This window comes from Chiloscyllium punctatum, chromosome 4 (assembly GCF_047496795.1).
Source record: "Chiloscyllium punctatum isolate Juve2018m chromosome 4, sChiPun1.3, whole genome shotgun sequence".
Classification (NCBI taxonomy): Eukaryota; Metazoa; Chordata; class Chondrichthyes; order Orectolobiformes; family Hemiscylliidae; genus Chiloscyllium; species Chiloscyllium punctatum.
Window position 1 is genome coordinate 7,541,697 of NC_092742.1, and position 16,741 is coordinate 7,558,437.

General features: G+C 47.3%; 1 protein-coding gene across 2 annotated transcripts in view; it reads left to right on the forward strand.

Annotated features, from left to right (window-relative positions):
- Positions 1-16,741, forward strand: part of nudt14 (nudix (nucleoside diphosphate linked moiety X)-type motif 14) — a 256,056-nt gene that overhangs the window by 227,739 nt on the left and 11,576 nt on the right. For both annotated transcript variants that reach the window (XM_072568027.1, XM_072568026.1), the window contains one exon: positions 1,930-2,167. In XM_072568027.1, the coding sequence (XP_072424128.1) occupies positions 1,930-2,167 (238 nt within the window). The remainder of the gene's footprint in view (positions 1-1,929; positions 2,168-16,741) is intronic.

Here is a 16,741-nt window from a genome sequence, read left to right on the forward strand (position 1 = left end):
TACTCAAGGCAGAAACCCTCAGGATACTGAAAACTGCATGGGAAGGTTCCGTGGTGGTGTGGAGAGGAGTGGACCAGGGTATCTGGGAGACAATGGTGCCTATGGGATGCTGACAGTGGAGGAAGGAAGATGTGTTTAGTGGTGATATCCTGCTGGAGGTGGCAGAAATGCTTGGGTGAATTTTCCTGATACTGACCAGCACAGATGTAAAACTTCTAAGAAAAGCCCTAATCTTTTTTAGAAAAATTTCTTTTGTCCACACTGAGTGAGCAGATCAATTATAATTTAATATGTCACCCAAGATTGAAGATCTCCGATAGTACAGCATTCCCTCTGTACCAGGTGAACCTGTCACTGAGGACAGTGGGGCTTCTCTCTCAGTAGAAAGTTAGTGGCTTATCCCCACGGTCACCATGCTTCTGGTGAGGGGAGAGGCTGAGAAGGTAGAACTTGCTGGTGACCCCATTATGTCGGTATCACTGTACAATGCAAACCCACTGTCCAATCAACTGAGCTAACTGGCCCATCTATTCTAGACTGGCAATGCCTTAAATTTGGAAGTCTGGACTCTGCCTTGAAACCGCATTCAGACACTGCAGTGGGAAAGGTGAGGCTAAATGATTTCCTGCACTTCAACACTCCATCTGCACCTCCTTGAAAGTCCTTCAGTTCAAAAACTGCCATTCGTTCAACACGAGTAAAGAGGCCACAGGTGGACAAAGTACAGCTTTTAGATTGAAACAGGTCTCAGTCTGGGTGTTGAGGTGAGGTACCTATCCGCCAGGAGAAAGTGAGGACTACAGACAGATGCTGGAGATCAGAGTCAAAAAGTATGGTGCTGGAAAAGCACAGCAGGTCAGGCAGCATCCGAGGAGCAGGAGAGTCAATGTTTCAGGCATAAGCCCTTCATCAGGTTGACTCTCCTGCTTCTCGGATGCTGCCTGACCTGCTGTGCTTTTCCAGCACCACACTCTTCAACACCCACCCTCCAGGACAGAAGAAAGACAATCACTAGGTAGAGTGACACTTAGAGTCTTTTGATAAGTGCCAGAACTGATAATTGGTGATAGCATCCAAGAAGCTGAATGAATTTATACTGACTGTCTGCAGTAGAACTCAGTCAACTCTATATCCTCTCTGCTTTTCTCAGTCGTCCTATAAATGTGTTCTCTTTACAGTCATGAACAAACCTAATCAAAGGTGGTATAGTTCATTTCTGGAAGCAGGTATTACTGATAGATCTTAGCTGCACAAGTAATGTGGCTTATGGATTGGGAAGCAAAGTTTTAAGGGGAAATGTGTTCAAGGGCCAAGGGTGTAAACTGTGTGCTGTACTTTATGAAGATTTCAAGTCAGTACAAATATCTCTGCCTTCACTGGGGAGCTGTGAGTTGTCCTCTTCAGTATAGTGTAGATTTTATGAAGGACACTGAATAAAGTTGAGCTAAGGTTCTAGTGAATGGTACAATGGATGGGAGACTTCAGTAATGAGGAGAGAAGCTGGGATTGATCATTTTATAGTAGACAGGATTAAGGCGAGTGTTACAGGATGTTCAGAATGATGAGGGGCACTGGCAGAATACATAAGGAGAAACAATTCTTACTGGCGTAGGATCAGTAACAAGAAGTTAAGATTAAAGTTATTTGCTGAAAGAAGCCGAGAGGTGATGGCGTGAATCGTTTTACATGCTGTGTTGTTGTGATCCGAAACACACAGCCTGAAAAGGTGCTGGAAGAGGATTCAGAAATAACTTGCAAATGGGAATTAGGTCAACACTTGTAAAGGGAACATTTACCATACTATGGTAATAATGCTATGGGAATAATTGGACAGCTCTTAGCTGGCAACAAAGGGCAAATTGGCCACCTCAAGTGCTGTTAGTATCTGTGGGTGAAATGTTGCTGAGTCTTGTAGTCCTTCGTTTGCAGCTGTCTACATGAGTGAGTGTGCAAGGCAAGGGTTGATACCACCCGATGAGACAACTGAAGATGATTCTTCTCACTCAGTCAAACTCCTGCCTGCATCTGTTGGCGTGACCTACGAGCTTTGTGCTGGAATTGTCGATAAACCAGGGCTTTCTCTGCAGCAAATCGCCAAGGAAGAGGTTTTGGAGGAATGCGGCTACAATGTGCCAGTGGAAAAGTTGCAGAAGATTACCTCATACAGGTGAGTGCATTCAGTCGGTAATGGGGCTGTGCCTGCAGATGTGGAAGGTACCTGATCACGAGTGCAGAGACTTCCAGTTTCCTCACTGACACAAATACCAAACAGGTTGGAAGAAAGGGAAGGTGGAACCTCTGTAGAAGAGGACAACTAACTAAACTCTGACCTGGGAGCATTTCATAGGACAGTGACGGTGGGTTTTTACTGTAAATAATGCCCGGTGTTCCTTCTCTGTGAGAGTTCAATGAGGTAGCCTATTGGAAATTTTACTCTGTGTCTGACCCCATGCTGGACCTATCCTGGCATGTGTTTGATGGGGACAGTGTAGAGAGAGCTTTAAAAACAAACACAGAAATTGCTGGAAAAGCTTAGCAGGTCTGGCTGCATCTGTGAAGAGAAATTAGAGTTAATGTTTCAGATCCAGTGTCCCTTCCCCAGAGGGTCAGCAGACACAAAATGTTAACTCTGATTCCTCTTCACAGATGCTGTCTGACCAGCTGCTCTTTCATAGCAATTTCTATGTTTGTTTCTGATTGACAGCATCCACAGTTTTTTCGGTTTTTAATAGAGAGAGCTTTACCCTGTATTTTGCCACTCCTCGAGCCACGCTCTTCCAGTCCAGCTACAACACTGGTTATCTATCCAACAATGTGGAAAGTGACCAGGTATGTCCTGTACACAAAAAGCAGAACAAATCCAATTACCGTCCCATCAGTCAAACATCAGTAAAGTGATGGAAGGGGTCATCAATGGTGCTATCAAGCAGCATCTGCTCAGTGACACCCAGTTTGGGTTCCACCAGGGCCACTCAGCTCCTGAACTCATTCCAGCCTTGGTTCAAACATGGACAAAAGAGCTGGATTCCAGAGGGGAGGGGAGAGTGACAGCCCTAGACATCAAGGCTGGATTTGACAGAGTGTGGCATCAAGGAGCCCTGGCAAAACTGGAATCGATGGGAATCAGGGGCAGACTCTGCTGGTTGGAGTCATACCTGATACATCGGAAGATGGTTGTGGTTATTGGAGGTCAGTCACCTCAGCTCCCGGACATCTCTGCAGGAGTTCCTCAGGGGAGTGTCCTAGGCCCAGCCATCTTCAGCTGCTTCGTCAATTACTTTCCCTTCATTAAAAAGGTCAAAATTGGGATGTTCACTGATGATTTCACGATGTTCAACACCATTTGCAGCTCCTTAGATATTGAAGCAGTCATGTTCAAATGCAACAAGATCTGGACAATGTCCAAGGGTGGGCTGACAAATGGCAAGTAAAATGACGCCACATAAATACAAGGCAAACCATGCTCAATAAGGGATAATCTAATCACCTCTTGACATTCCCCACTGAATCCCCCACATCCTTGGGATTATCATTGACCAGAAACTCAGCTGGACTCGCCACATGCATATAGTGGATACAAGAGCAGGTCAGAGGCTGGGAATACTGCAGAACGTTTCTCACCTCCTGACTCTCCAAAGCCTGTCCACCATCTACAAGGTACAAGTCAGGAGTGTGATGGAATCCTCCCCACTTGCCCTGGATGGGGGCAGCTCCAACAACACTCAAGAAGCTTGACACCATCCAGGACAAAGCAGCCGCTTGATTGGCACCACATCCACAAACACCCACTCCCTCCCCCACCGACGCTCAGTAGCAGCAGTGTGTACCATCTACAAGGTGCACTGCAGAAACTTACCAACGATCCTCAGGCAGCACCTTCCAAACCCGCGACCACTTCCATCTAGAAGGAGAAGGGCAGCAGATACATGGGAACACCACCCCTTGCAAGTTCCCTCTGAGCCACTCACCATCCTGACTTGGAAATATATTGCTGTTCCTTCACTGTCACTGGGTCAGAATCCTGGGATTCCCTCCTTAAGGTCAACCCACAGCACATGGACTGCAGCGGGTCAAGAAGGCAGCTCACCCCCACCTTCTCAAGGGGCAACTAGGGACGGACAATAAATCCTGGCCAGCCAACAATGCCCATGTCTCACTCCTACAAAAAATATCTAACCTTGTATTGTCCCTGAATTCTTAGTATTTGATGGATACAGTGTAGAAGGAGCTTTACTTTGTATCTAACCCTGTGCTGTCCTTGCCCTGGGAGTGTTTGATGGGGGACAGTATAGAGGGGGCTTTACTCTGTATCTAACCTCATGCTGTCTCCCTGTCCTGGGAATGTTTGATGGGGCCAGTGTAAAGGAAGCTTTACTCTGTATCTAATCCCGTGCTGTCCCTATCCTGGGAGTGTTTGATGGGGACAGTGTAGAGGGAACTTTACTCTGTATCTAACCTCATGCTGTCTCCCTGTCCTGGGAATGTTTGATGGGGACAGTGTAAAGGAAGCTTTACTCTGTATCTAATCCCGTGCTGTCCCTATCCTGGGAGTGTTTGATGGGGACAGTGTAGAGGGAACTTTACTCTGTATCTAACCCTGTGCTGTACCTGCCATTGTCTTGGCAAGTATACAGAGATAGTTATGCATGTAATCAGCAATAGTGATTTTTCTGCACAGTTCTTGAGAACGTTGAAGCTATTAATCTCCCTTAAATGAGTTTGACCGAGTATGCACCTGTCCCTTTGTGTCGTATATTGATCATTGTCTCAGTTTAGTTTCAGAATGATTACATTTCACCTGTTCTTGTAGTTTTTAATTCCTTATAATGTCTACTGTGTACAAACCTTTGAAAATAGTACAAACAGTGGAATAGATAAGGAAGCCTATCTGGTTTCCCAATCTGAGATACTAACAGTCTATTCATAAACTGTCAGTGCTGGTTTGTTTTTATGTTATTGTCATTCACTCTGTTTCCTCCTCTATCTGGGTGACTGTCTCCTCTCTTCTGAAGATGTAAGGTCCCATCGGGGTACTGGGGGTTTGCTGGGTATTTATGACCCTCTTGTCACTTCTCAAAGTCTGCTGGTTCTTCCAGGCACAGGGCATTGAAAGGCCTGTGAGACAGTCATGTGGTGCCCCAGCCTGAGAGACACTCCCAGCCACTGTCTAACTAGGATTATTACACAATGGTTGGGGGCAGAAACCCAAGCTGACTTCTCTCCCCCTCCATTACAGACAATAGGAATTCTAATTGTATCTCTCTCGACTGCCAGCAAGCCAGCAACCTCAACACCGATAACGAACGACACGTGATTGATATAAATCTTTAGATTACATCTGGTGATCAACTTAGAAACACAGCTGGGGGAGTCAGGAACACAGGTACAGGAGTAGGCCATTCTGCCCATTGATCCTATCCCACTATTTAATATAGTTATGGCTGATCAAACACCTTCGTGGCTTTTATCTACCACATTCCAAAGTCCTTATCCCACTGATAATCCAAAATTTATCAACCTGTACCTTAAACATACCCAGAGACTGAGCTTCCATAGCCATCTGTGTTACAGAATTCCAACAATTCATAACCCTTTGAGTAAAACATTTTCTCTTCATCTTCGACTTAAGTGGCATCTCCCTTATTTTAAATTGTGCCCCTAATTCTAGACTAATTCAGTCCCGCCATCCCAACCTCCATTGCACTCCCTCATGGCAATATCTTGTCTGAGGTAAGGAGACCAAACCAGCAGACAGTGCTGCAAGTGTGGGCTAACCAAACTCCTGTACAATTAATACCAGACTCCACTACTCCTGCACCCAAATCCTCTTGCAATAAAGGTTAACATTCCATTAGCCTTCCTAACTGGGGAAGCAAATGCTCGTTCGCTGGAGAAGCCCATTACATACTGCAGTTTATTGTGGACTGCTGACCACCAGTGAGCTACAGAGAGTAGTGGTGAGCTGAGGAGATTGCAGGTTGTCTATGGAGAGTGCTTATTGTCGATAGATAATGCAGATCGTCTGTGGAGAGCACTGGTGAGCAATGGAGAGCACCAGCAATCTCCACACGGTGTCAGTTGACTTCAGAGACTGTTGATGGGGTATGCAATGTGTGTCGAGTAGGCCAACAGATACAGGGATTGGCACAGGAGAACTACTGATGGCCTACAACATGTCAGGGTTAGAAGGAATGTCAGACCAATGCAGGGAGTGCTGTGGATGGGGGGCTGCGGGGAGGACCGCAGGGAGGGGCTGTGGGGAGCGGCTGTGAGGAGGGGCTGTGGGGAGGGACTGTGGGGAGGGACTGTGAGGAGGGGCTGTGGGGAGGGGCTGTGAGGAGGGGCTGTGGGGAGCGGCTGTGAGGAGGGGCTGTGGGGAGGGGCTGTGGGGAGGGGCTGTGAGGAGGGACTGTGGGGAGGGGCTGTGGGGAGGGACTGTGGGGAGGGGCTGTGGGGAGGGGCTGTGGGGAGGGACTGTGAGGAGGGACTGTGGGGAGGGGCTGTGGGGAGGGACTGTGAGGAGGGGCTGTGGGGAGCGGCTGTGAGGAGGGGCTGTGGGGAGGGGCTGTGAGGAGGGACTGTGAGGAGGGGCTGGGGTTAGGGGCTGTGGGGAGGGGCTATGAGGAGGGACTGTGGGGAGGGGCTGTGAGGAGGGGCTGTGGGGAGGGGCTGTGGGGAGGGGCTATGAGGAGGGACTGTGGGGAGGGGCTGTGGGGAGGGGCTATGAGGAGGGACTGTGGGGAGGGGCTGTGAGGAGGGACTGTGGGGAGGGGCTGTGGGGAGGGGCTGTGGGGAGGGGCTGTGGGGAGGGGCTGGGAGGAGGGGCTGGGGGGAGGGGCTGTGGGGAGGGACTGTGAGGAGGGGCTGTGAGGAGGGGCTGTGGGGAGGGGCTGTGAGGAGGGGCTGGGGTTAGGGGCTGTGGGGAGGGGCTATGAGGAGGGACTGTGGGGAGGGGCTGTGGGGAGGGGCTGTGAGGAGGGGCTGTGGGGAGGGGCTGTGGGGAGGGGCTATGAGGAGGGACTGTGGGGAGGGGCTGTGAGGAGGGACTGTGGGGAGGGGCTGTGGGGAGGGGCTGTGGGGAGGGGCTGGGAGGAGGGGCTGGGGGGAGGGGCTGTGGGGAGGGGCTGCGAGGAGGGACTGCGGGGAGGGGCTGGGAGGAGGGGCTGGGGGGAGGGGCTGTGAGGAGGGACTGTGGGGAGGGGCTGTGGGGAGGAGCTGTGGGGAGGGGCTGTGAGGAGGGGCTGTGGGGAGGGGCTGTGGGGAGGGACTGGGAGGAGGGACTGTGGGGAGGGGCTGGGAGGAGGGGCTATGGGGAGGGGCTGTGGGGAGGGGCTGGGGGGAGGGGCTGGGAGGAGAGGCTGGGGGGAGGGGCTGGGGGAGGGGCTGGGGGAGGGACTGGGGGGAGGGGCTGGGAGGAGGGACTGGGGGGAGGGGCTGTGGGGAGGGGCTGGGGGGAGGGGCTGGGGGGAGGGGCTGGGAGGAGGGGCTGGGGGAGGGGCTGTGGGGAGGGGCTGGGAGGAGAGGCTGGGGAGGGGCTGGGGGGAGGGACTGTGGGGAGGGGCTGTGGGGAGGGACTGTGGGGAGGGGCTGTGGGGAGGGACTGGGAGGAGGGACTGTGGGGAGGGGCTGTGGGGAGGGGTTGCAGATGGATCCACGGAATGCCAGCAGGCCTTGGGGATGCAGGGTAGATATGGAGGATACATGTTGGTGCCACTCAGTATTTGATAGTTACAGATCAAATAGGGTTAGGGTAGAACTGCCTAACCCTATTTGAACTGTTGAACTGCCTGGTGGGATGGCTCTGGAGGATTTCAGTGGGTGCTGGGTTTTGTTGTGAAGCAGTGAGCTGCTGTATGGTGCTGAGGATCAGCCATGACACTGTCTGAAAGCAGCGTCCAGCCCTCTGGCCTTGTTACCATGCTCAGCTGTCTCCCTGCTGTTCCCATTGGTGAGTGTGGCTCTCCAGCTGATTGGTGGAAGCCTGGTTGCTAAGGGATTGTTTATTGTTTAGCATTGAGTTTTTTGTTGGTGTGTAGGTGAAGGGCAGACAGCTGTTACTGTCAAAACATTCAGAGCATTCAACCTTACCCAGAGAACAAATGTAAGAGGTTGTGTCAAAAAGGCCTCTCCTTGGTGTAAGGTGTCCACACCTGACCTTTAAATAACTCTCGCTGGCTCAGAGTAATCCATTGCCTCGTACTGTCTGAATGTACTCACACTTGGATCTAAATTGGGTGAATTTTAATCTGTTTGGACACATGGAGACTCTAATGGAACTCAGTACACTGGGAAAGAGCTCATCAGGGGCTTCTTGCCATGGTCACATAGCCAGAAAGAATTCCACCTGCTGGGAAAGTACAAAACCTAAAAATGTTTATTTCTAAATCAAATCCTAAGTGAAGAGCCCAGGTCTGTTGTCGGAAGGTAGCTCTGTAGACCTGTTTGTGTTCACGGAGATTATGGCTGAGAGCTGTCTTAACCCTAGTTTCCTGCCTTGATAACGTAGAATTTAATATCTTTGCTTAAAAGTAAACTGTTAGCCTCAATTTTGATATTTTTAATTACCCTCAGCCTCAGTAACATTTAAGAGCATGACTTCCAGATTTCCATGACTCAGTTATGAGAAATGTTGCTTCCTAGTAACAATCTGAATGGCTTATCTCTACTTGAAGGGCTGTATGTGGAGCAATACCAAAAAGACATGACCTGAGGTATAATTTGACAAGAGAGATGGTTCAAGGTGGAGGTACTGAATGTGGAAAAGAGTAAGGCCTTTTTGTAGGTATGTGAAAAACAATGCACACTCTTCTGCTTCTCCCAGGAGAGTATTATCAGGCTGGAGAAGGTTCAAGAAGACTTACAGCCTTAGAGTAAAGGGAACACCTTTGAGAATAGAGATAAGGATAAACTTCTTCAGCCAGAGAGTGGAGAATCTATGGAATCCATTGCCACAGAATCTGTGGAGGCCAGGTCATTGAGTATATTTAAGACAGAGATGGATAGTTTCTTGCTTGTCAAGGGGATCAAGGGTTACGGGGACGAAGTAGGAATTGGGGTTGAGAAACCTAGCTATGACTGAAAGATGGAGCAGATGGGCTGAATGGCCTAATGCTCCTGTGTCTTATGGTCTTACGTTGTTGGGAATGGAGGGTGTCAGTTATAAGGAGAGGCTGGATAGGCTGGGATGTTTTTCACTGGAGTGTTGAGGGGTATAGATCAGATCAATGGCAGGTGTCTTTTCCCTGTGGTAGGACATTTCGAGAGTTGGGGCATATTTTTAAGGTGAGAAGAGAAAGGCCTCGAAAGGACAAGAGGGGCAACTTTTTTACACAGAGTGACAGAGTATGGTTCGTGTGTGGACTGAACTTCCAGAGGAAGCAGCAGATGGGGGTGCAGGTACAACATTTAAAAGACATTTGGATAACACCATGAATAGGAAAGGTTTGGAGAGATATAAGCAAAACGCAGGCAGGTGGGACTCGATTGGTTTGGGAACATGATTGGCATGGACTGGTTGGACTGGAGGGTCTATTTCCATACTGGATGACTCTAAGGGCACAGCAATATTTTCAATGTATGACACTTACACATTTTTTTAACTGTCCTGCAAATCATTTGCATATCTGCTTTTGTACCTTAGCTTCAAAACAGGTCAACTTCCCAAAGAGGGGCCAGGGTTTCTGCTTGTGGTCAGTGTCCAACCACTCCATTTATTCCAACCACAGCTTAGACATGGGCAAGATTGGCACCAGCTAGGTAGGGATGGGCAATAAATTCTAGTCAGTAATGCCTTCATCCTGAGGATCCATTTTATAAAAGAATCCTTTCAATAAAAAAAGAACGTGCATTTATAAAGTGCCTTTCATGATTGTAAGAGACCTCAAAGCGGTTCACAGCCAATGAAATACCTTATGAGGTGTTGTTATTGTTTTAAAGTTGGAAACGTGGGGCAAACAAATTGATCACAGCAAGGTAATACAAAACAGCAACATCAAAATGACAAGTTCCTCTGTTTTAAGTTAAAAATCGCACAACACCAGGTTATAGTCCAACAGGTTTAATTGGAAGCACTAGCTTTCGGAGCAACGCTCCTTCATCAGGTGATAGTGGAGAGCTCAATCCTAACTCAGAATTTATAGCAATTTATAGTCCTCTGTTTTGGGTTTTGTTTGAGGATACTGGAGAGAATTCCCTTCCTTCTTTTTGAGTGATGACCATCCACCCTCTGTACTCATGTATGAGGATAGATTAGCTCTTTAACATCTGACTGAAAAATGCACCTCCAAAATTACAGCACTGCTTTACTACTGTGTTGTATGTGACAGCTCAAATTATACACGTATTCAGGGCTTTGAAATGTGGCTTGAGCTGATGACATTGCTACATGTGGCCAATACCGAATGAGAGGAGTTTCTGCAAGTCTTTGACACCACATTTGAGACCATTCATTCAGCAGCTGCATCCCTCCTTCCCTCTCATCCATGGAACATAGAACATTCCAGCGCAGTACAGGCCCTTCAGCCCTCGATATTGTGCCAACCTGTGGAACCAATCTGAAGCCCATCTAACCTCCACTTTCATCCATATGTCTATCCAATGACCATTTAAATGGTGAGTCTACTACTGTTGCAGGCACTGCGTTTCACACCCCACTACTCTCCGAGTAAAGAAACTACCTCTGACATCTGTCTGTTGGCTCATATTTCTCCTCATGTTGCCACCCAGGTAAATAGTGCGGTGAAGAAGGCATATGGCGTACTGGCTTTTATTGGTCGAGGAATTGAGTTCCGGAGTCCTGAGGTCATGCTGCAGTTGTATAAGACTCTGGTGCGGCCGCATCTGGAGTATTGTGTGCAGTTTTGGTCGCCATACTACAGGAAGGATGTGGAGGCACTGGAACGGGTGCAGAGGAGGTTTACCAGGATGTTGCCTGGTATGGTAGGAAGATCATATGAGGAAAGGCTGAGGCACTTGGGGCTGTTCTCATTGGAGAAAAGAAGGTTTAGGGGTGACTTGATAGAGGTGTACAAGATGATTAGGGGGTTAGATAGGGTTGACCATGAGAACCTTTTTCCACGTATGGAGTCAGCTATTACGAGGGGGCATAGCTTTAAATTAAGGGGTGGTAGGTATAGGACAGATGTTAGGGGTAGATTCTTTACTCAGCGAGTCGTGAGTTCTTGGAATGCCCTGCCAGTAGCAGCGGTGGACTCTCCCTCTTTATGGGTATTTAAGCGGGCATTGGATAGGCATATGGAGGATAGTGGGCTAGTGCAGGTTAGGTGGGCTTGGATCGGCGCAACATCGAGGGCCAAAGAATACTGCGCTGTATTCTTCTATGTTCTATAACATGCACCAAGTCCTGTTCACCTTTCAACTCTTTGTTGACCCATGGTGACCCCCATCCCAACAAAATGTCAATATTTAAAAATTCTTATCCTTGTTTCCAAGTGTCTGTATGGCCTTGCCGTTCCCTTCCAACCTGACACCTGGCAGTGCACATTGCTGCAGCTCTGCCCTGTTGTATGTTCCTGTTTTTGCACACTGCATCATTGATGCCCATGCCTTGAACTGCTTGGGCCCTGAGCCCTGAGGTTTCTCCTTTAAATCCTTCACCTCACTTTCTTCCTTTAAGATAGTCTTTAAAGCCCACGTCCTTGACAACCATTTTGTTATCTTTCCTGGTATCTCTTTATGTCACTTGGTATCACCTTTCTTTTACTAATGTTCCTCTGAAGCTCCCTTACTTCATTAAAGATGCTGTTGTACATGTAAGTTGTTATTGTTGCTGCTGAATGTCAGTCACTGAGACTTTGAGGTCGAACTCTTGAATGATTCAGGAGCTGTGGGGTGGGGGCGGGGGTGGTTGTAATTGATGAACGGTAAAATAAAGACACAAGTCAATTGCTACCCACTGATTTTTAAAAGACTGCTGAAGGGCGATGGCCAGTTGAAGCCCTTGCCTCTCCCCACTCCTGTATGCAGCCATTGTAAACTCTGTTAACCGGGAGCCTCTGTTCTTTCCGCGCTCTTTTTGTTAAAACCTTTTTTTGCCTGTGCCACCTCCATGAGCCCTGCACAGCTGGCCTGGCACAAAGTGCAGGTTTTATAGTCACTGCTTTCTGTCTGCAAGATGGAACACGCCGGTGCAGTTAACCATCACAACCTGTCAGGCTTCAGTGGAAACATTTTGAATAATTGAGGGGGAAAGGCCGCCAAGTTTCTCACTGTGAAGCACTCTGTGCTAGTTATTTCTCAGCACCAGTCACACCTTGTCAATGGCATAAATATCAGTGCCTGTAGGAAATCTCCATATGGGAGTGAGGGGCAGAGGGAATACATGGACACACTGGAGTGTTGGAGCAGGGAACTGTTATTACATGCCTCAAGCAAAGGGGGAATAGGTTGGAAGAGTTTGGGAGATGAGAGAGATGGGGCTGCACTTGGAGATTGAATGTGAATACAGGATCTGAGAGAGGGTCCAGTCAGGGGATATAATCCCTGCCAAAATAATCTAGAGGGGAGCCATAGTTTAATGATCAGTCTATTATTTCATTGAGATGTTCAGAGTGATTGACTCCACATAATCCTCGCTCGCCACTGTGGAACTTTGATTTTGTTTAGTTGCAGTATTGTCATTGGACTTTTTCTGCTTTCTGCAATTTTTAACAATTCATTGTTTACCTTCCCATTAATTAAATGTCACCAAGTGATGGGACACCAGAGTGGCTCTCTGCACTCAATGTCTTCACTTATGGCTTGGAATATGTAAACTATTATTCAGTAGGCTGAAGTTTTATCTCCCTTTTTGGTTTTACCTCTCTCATTCTCGGTTTCTGTCTTTATCTCTCTCTCTTTCTGTCTTTCACTAGCTGTTCACATTTTTTGGCTCTCCCTGTCATTTCTTCCAACCTTTCTCTCTCTCACACACATACTCACTCTCTCTCTTGCTGTCAGTCTCTCACTTTGTCTCTGCCTCTCTGTTTATGTCTCCATGTCTCTGTCTCATCTCCTCTTTCTTTCCCTCAATTCCGTCTCTCTCTCTCTCTCTCTCTTTTGCCTTACCCATCTCTCGCTCTCTCCTTCTCTCAGTCTGTCTTGCACTGCCTGTCCCTGACTCTCACCATTTAATAGATGCTAATATAAAGCCAGTATTCTTCTAAAACTTCCTCCCACCTCCCTTCTAAGCTTCAGTACACACTGTTCCTGCTCCCTGCAGTTCTGAATATCTGTCAAGCTGTATTCTAATTCATTCATTCCAAAGACTTCTCTTCCTCCTACACTCTCAAAAGCTTTCAGACTTCAAGCTTCACAATACCTAATGCTCCTTGCAGAATAATCTCTGCATCTTTCCTCTTATTTTTGAAACTTGATGTGTGCCATTTAAACACAGAAAGCTACATCATGATGAACGAGGAGGTAGCTCAGAGACTTGCAGGGCTCATCATTGATAATGACCAGGTTTTGGAGAGACTGCCTGTATTTAAAATTGAAAAGGCACCAGAACTGGATGAGTTGTATCGGAGGATGACGAGGTTGGTGAGAATGGAAATGAATTGCCCTGGCAATAATCTTTCAGTCTTTTTTAGACTTGGGTGGGGCCAGAGGACTGGAGAATTGCAAATGTTGCATCCTTATTCAAAAAGATGTAAAGCTGTGTGCAGCAACTAGAGAAATGTTTAACCTCAGTGGTGGGGAAGTTTCTATAAATGATAATTTGGTACAAAATGAATGGTCTACTGTGTGTCCACAAATAAAGCCAGTATGATAACTAACTTGCTTGAATGTTTTGCTGAGGTAACAGAGAAGGTTGATGAGGGTAACACAGTTGGGGTCTACATGGACTTCCAAACTCACCACAGATCTGTGTGCAAAATTATGTGTCATGGAATAAAAGGGACAATAGCAACATGAATGAGGAATGGGCTGAGTGACATGAATTGGAGAGTAGGGGAGTTGTAGTGGAGTGGCCCGGGGTCAGTCTCTTTCTAAGATACATATGAAGACCTAGACTTCTGTATGCAGAGCACAAATTCAAAGTGTTCAAATAATACAAACTTGGAAACATTAGGAACTATGAGGACATTGTAGAACTTCAAAACAGCATTGGCTGGCAGAGTGTGAGACACATAGCAGATGAAATTTAATGCAGAGAATGATGAGATCATGTGTTTTGGTAAGTAGAAAGTAGAAAGTCAGTATAAAATATAGACTACAATTCCAAAGGGGGATATATGTATCAACCAATCATTGAAGGATGCAGCATGAGTTGAGGACCCAGTTAATAAGGAATACAGTGACCTTCAATAATAGGGACTTCAAGTACAAGAGCAAGGATGTCCTTATATAAAGTTGAAGTCACTTACCAGATTATAGGGCTGCTCTCTCATTAGAGAGAGACAGAGAGACAACTGGACTTTAGTAAGGAGTTCCCCATTGTAGACTAATGGAGAAAGTGAAGTCACATGGTGTGCAGGGTGTTCTAGCTAGGTGGATAAAGAGCTTCTTGAGCAACAGGAGACAAAGAGTAGTAGTTGAAGGGAGTTTCTCGAAATGGAGAAAGGTGACCAGTGGTGTCCCACAGGGGTCAGTGTTGGGGCCACTGTTGTTTGTAATATACATAAATGATCTGGAAGAGGGCGTTGTTGGTGTGATCAGCAAGTTTGCAGATGACACAAAGATTGGTGGAGAAGCAGAAAGCATAAGGGACTGTCAGAGAATACAGGAGGGTATAGATAGACTGGAGAGTTGGGCGGAAAAGTGGCAGATGGAGTTCAATCCAGACAAATGTGAGGTGATGCATTTAGGCAAGTCTAATTCTAGAGCGAATTATACAGTAAATGGAAGAGCCTTGGGAAAAATTGAATGGCAGAGAGATCTGGGAGTGCAGGTCCATTGTACCCTGAAAGTTGCTGCACAGGTGGGTAGAGTGGTCACAAAGGTATATAGTATGCTTGCCTTCATCGGATGGTGTATTGAGTATAAGAGCTGGCAAGTCATGTTAAAATTGTATAAGACATTGGTTCGGCCACATTTAGAATACTGTGTACAGTTCTGGTCGCCGCATTACCCAAAGGATGTGGACGCTTTGGAGAGGGTGCAGAGAAGGTTTATGAGGATGTTGTCTGGTATGGAAGGTGCTAGCTATGAAGAGAGGTTGAGTAGGGTAGGTTTGTTTTCATTAGAAAAAAGGAGATTGAGGGGGGACCTGATTGAGGTTTACAAAATCATGAAGGGTATGGACAGGGCGGATAGAGAGAAGCGTTTTCCCAGGGTGAGGGATTCAGTAACGAGAGGTCACGTGTGAAAGGTGAGAGGTGAGAAGTTTAAGGGGTATACATGTGGCAAGTACTTTACACAGAGGGTGGTGGGTGCCTGGAACGCGTTGCCAGCAGAGGTGGTAGAGGCAGGCCCGGTAGATTCATTTAAGGTGCATCTGGACAGGTGCATGAGTAGGTGGGGAGCAGAGGGAAACAGATGGTTAGGGATTGGGCGACAGGTTTAGACAGTAGATTTGGATCGGCTCAGGCTTGGAGGGCCGAAGGGCCTGTTCCTGGGCTGTAAATTTTCTTTGTTCTTTGTTCTTGTTCTGGTTATCCTGTGTGTCACCATGCCTCAGGTTGAGAAGAAGAATCTTTCATAATAACCTCAGCTGGTGCAGGAATTGAATCCATATTGTTGGCATCACTCTGCATCATAAACCAACTATTCATCCAACTGAGCTAACCAACCCCCATTGATGCCATGATGTAATGATAAACCCGCATAAAATACTGGTTCAACTTCAAGTGAAATATTGTGTCCAGTTCTGGGGGGTTACACTTTGGGAAGTACAAGAAACCATTGGAGAAAGTGCAGAAAACATTCAGGAGAATAGTTGTAAGGATGAGGAACTTCAGTTTTTGTGGATAGATTGGAGAAACTGGGGCTGTTTCCCTTGGAGAGGAGAAGGTTGTAACAGATCTGATTGAGGTGTTTAAACTGATCTAGCAACTCAAGAGTGGACATCAATGAGGCGCTGTGGACAATCAACAGCAACAGAACTGTACTTCAGCACAATCTGTACCCGCGTGGCCTGGCATATCCCCCACTCAACCATTACCAACAAACCAGGGGATCAACACTGGTTCACTAGAGAGAGTGCAGGAAGGCATGCCAGGAGCAGCACCAGGCATACCTCAAGAGGAGGTGTGAAGCTACCAAACACATGAGCAGCAAGTGATAGACAGAGGGAAGAAATCCCACAACCATTGGATCAGATCTAAGCTCTGCAGTTTTCCTACATCCAGTCATGAATGATAGTGGACAATGAAACAGTTCACTGGAGGAGGAAGTTCCACAAATGTCTCCATCCTGCTGAAGTCTGAAAGTCCGCTGACAAAACCAGCTGTTCTTGTTTACAAGGCTATACAAGTGAAAACTGGATCCTCATCAAGCAACATCTCTGAAGGCGCTAAATACTGCAAAACATATGGACCCTAACAACATTTCAGCAATAGTACTTAAGACATGTGCTCCAAACCCCCCAAGTCAAGCTGGTCCAGTACAGTTACAACACTAGTATCTACATGACAGTGTGGAAAGTTGCCCAGGAATGTCCTGTACATAAAAAAAAGGCCAAATTTAACCCAGCCAATTACTGCCCCATCAGTCCACTCTCGATCATCAGTAAAGTGATGGAAGGGGCCACCGACAGTGCTATCAAGCAGCACCTGCTCAGCAATAACCTGCTCAGTGACGC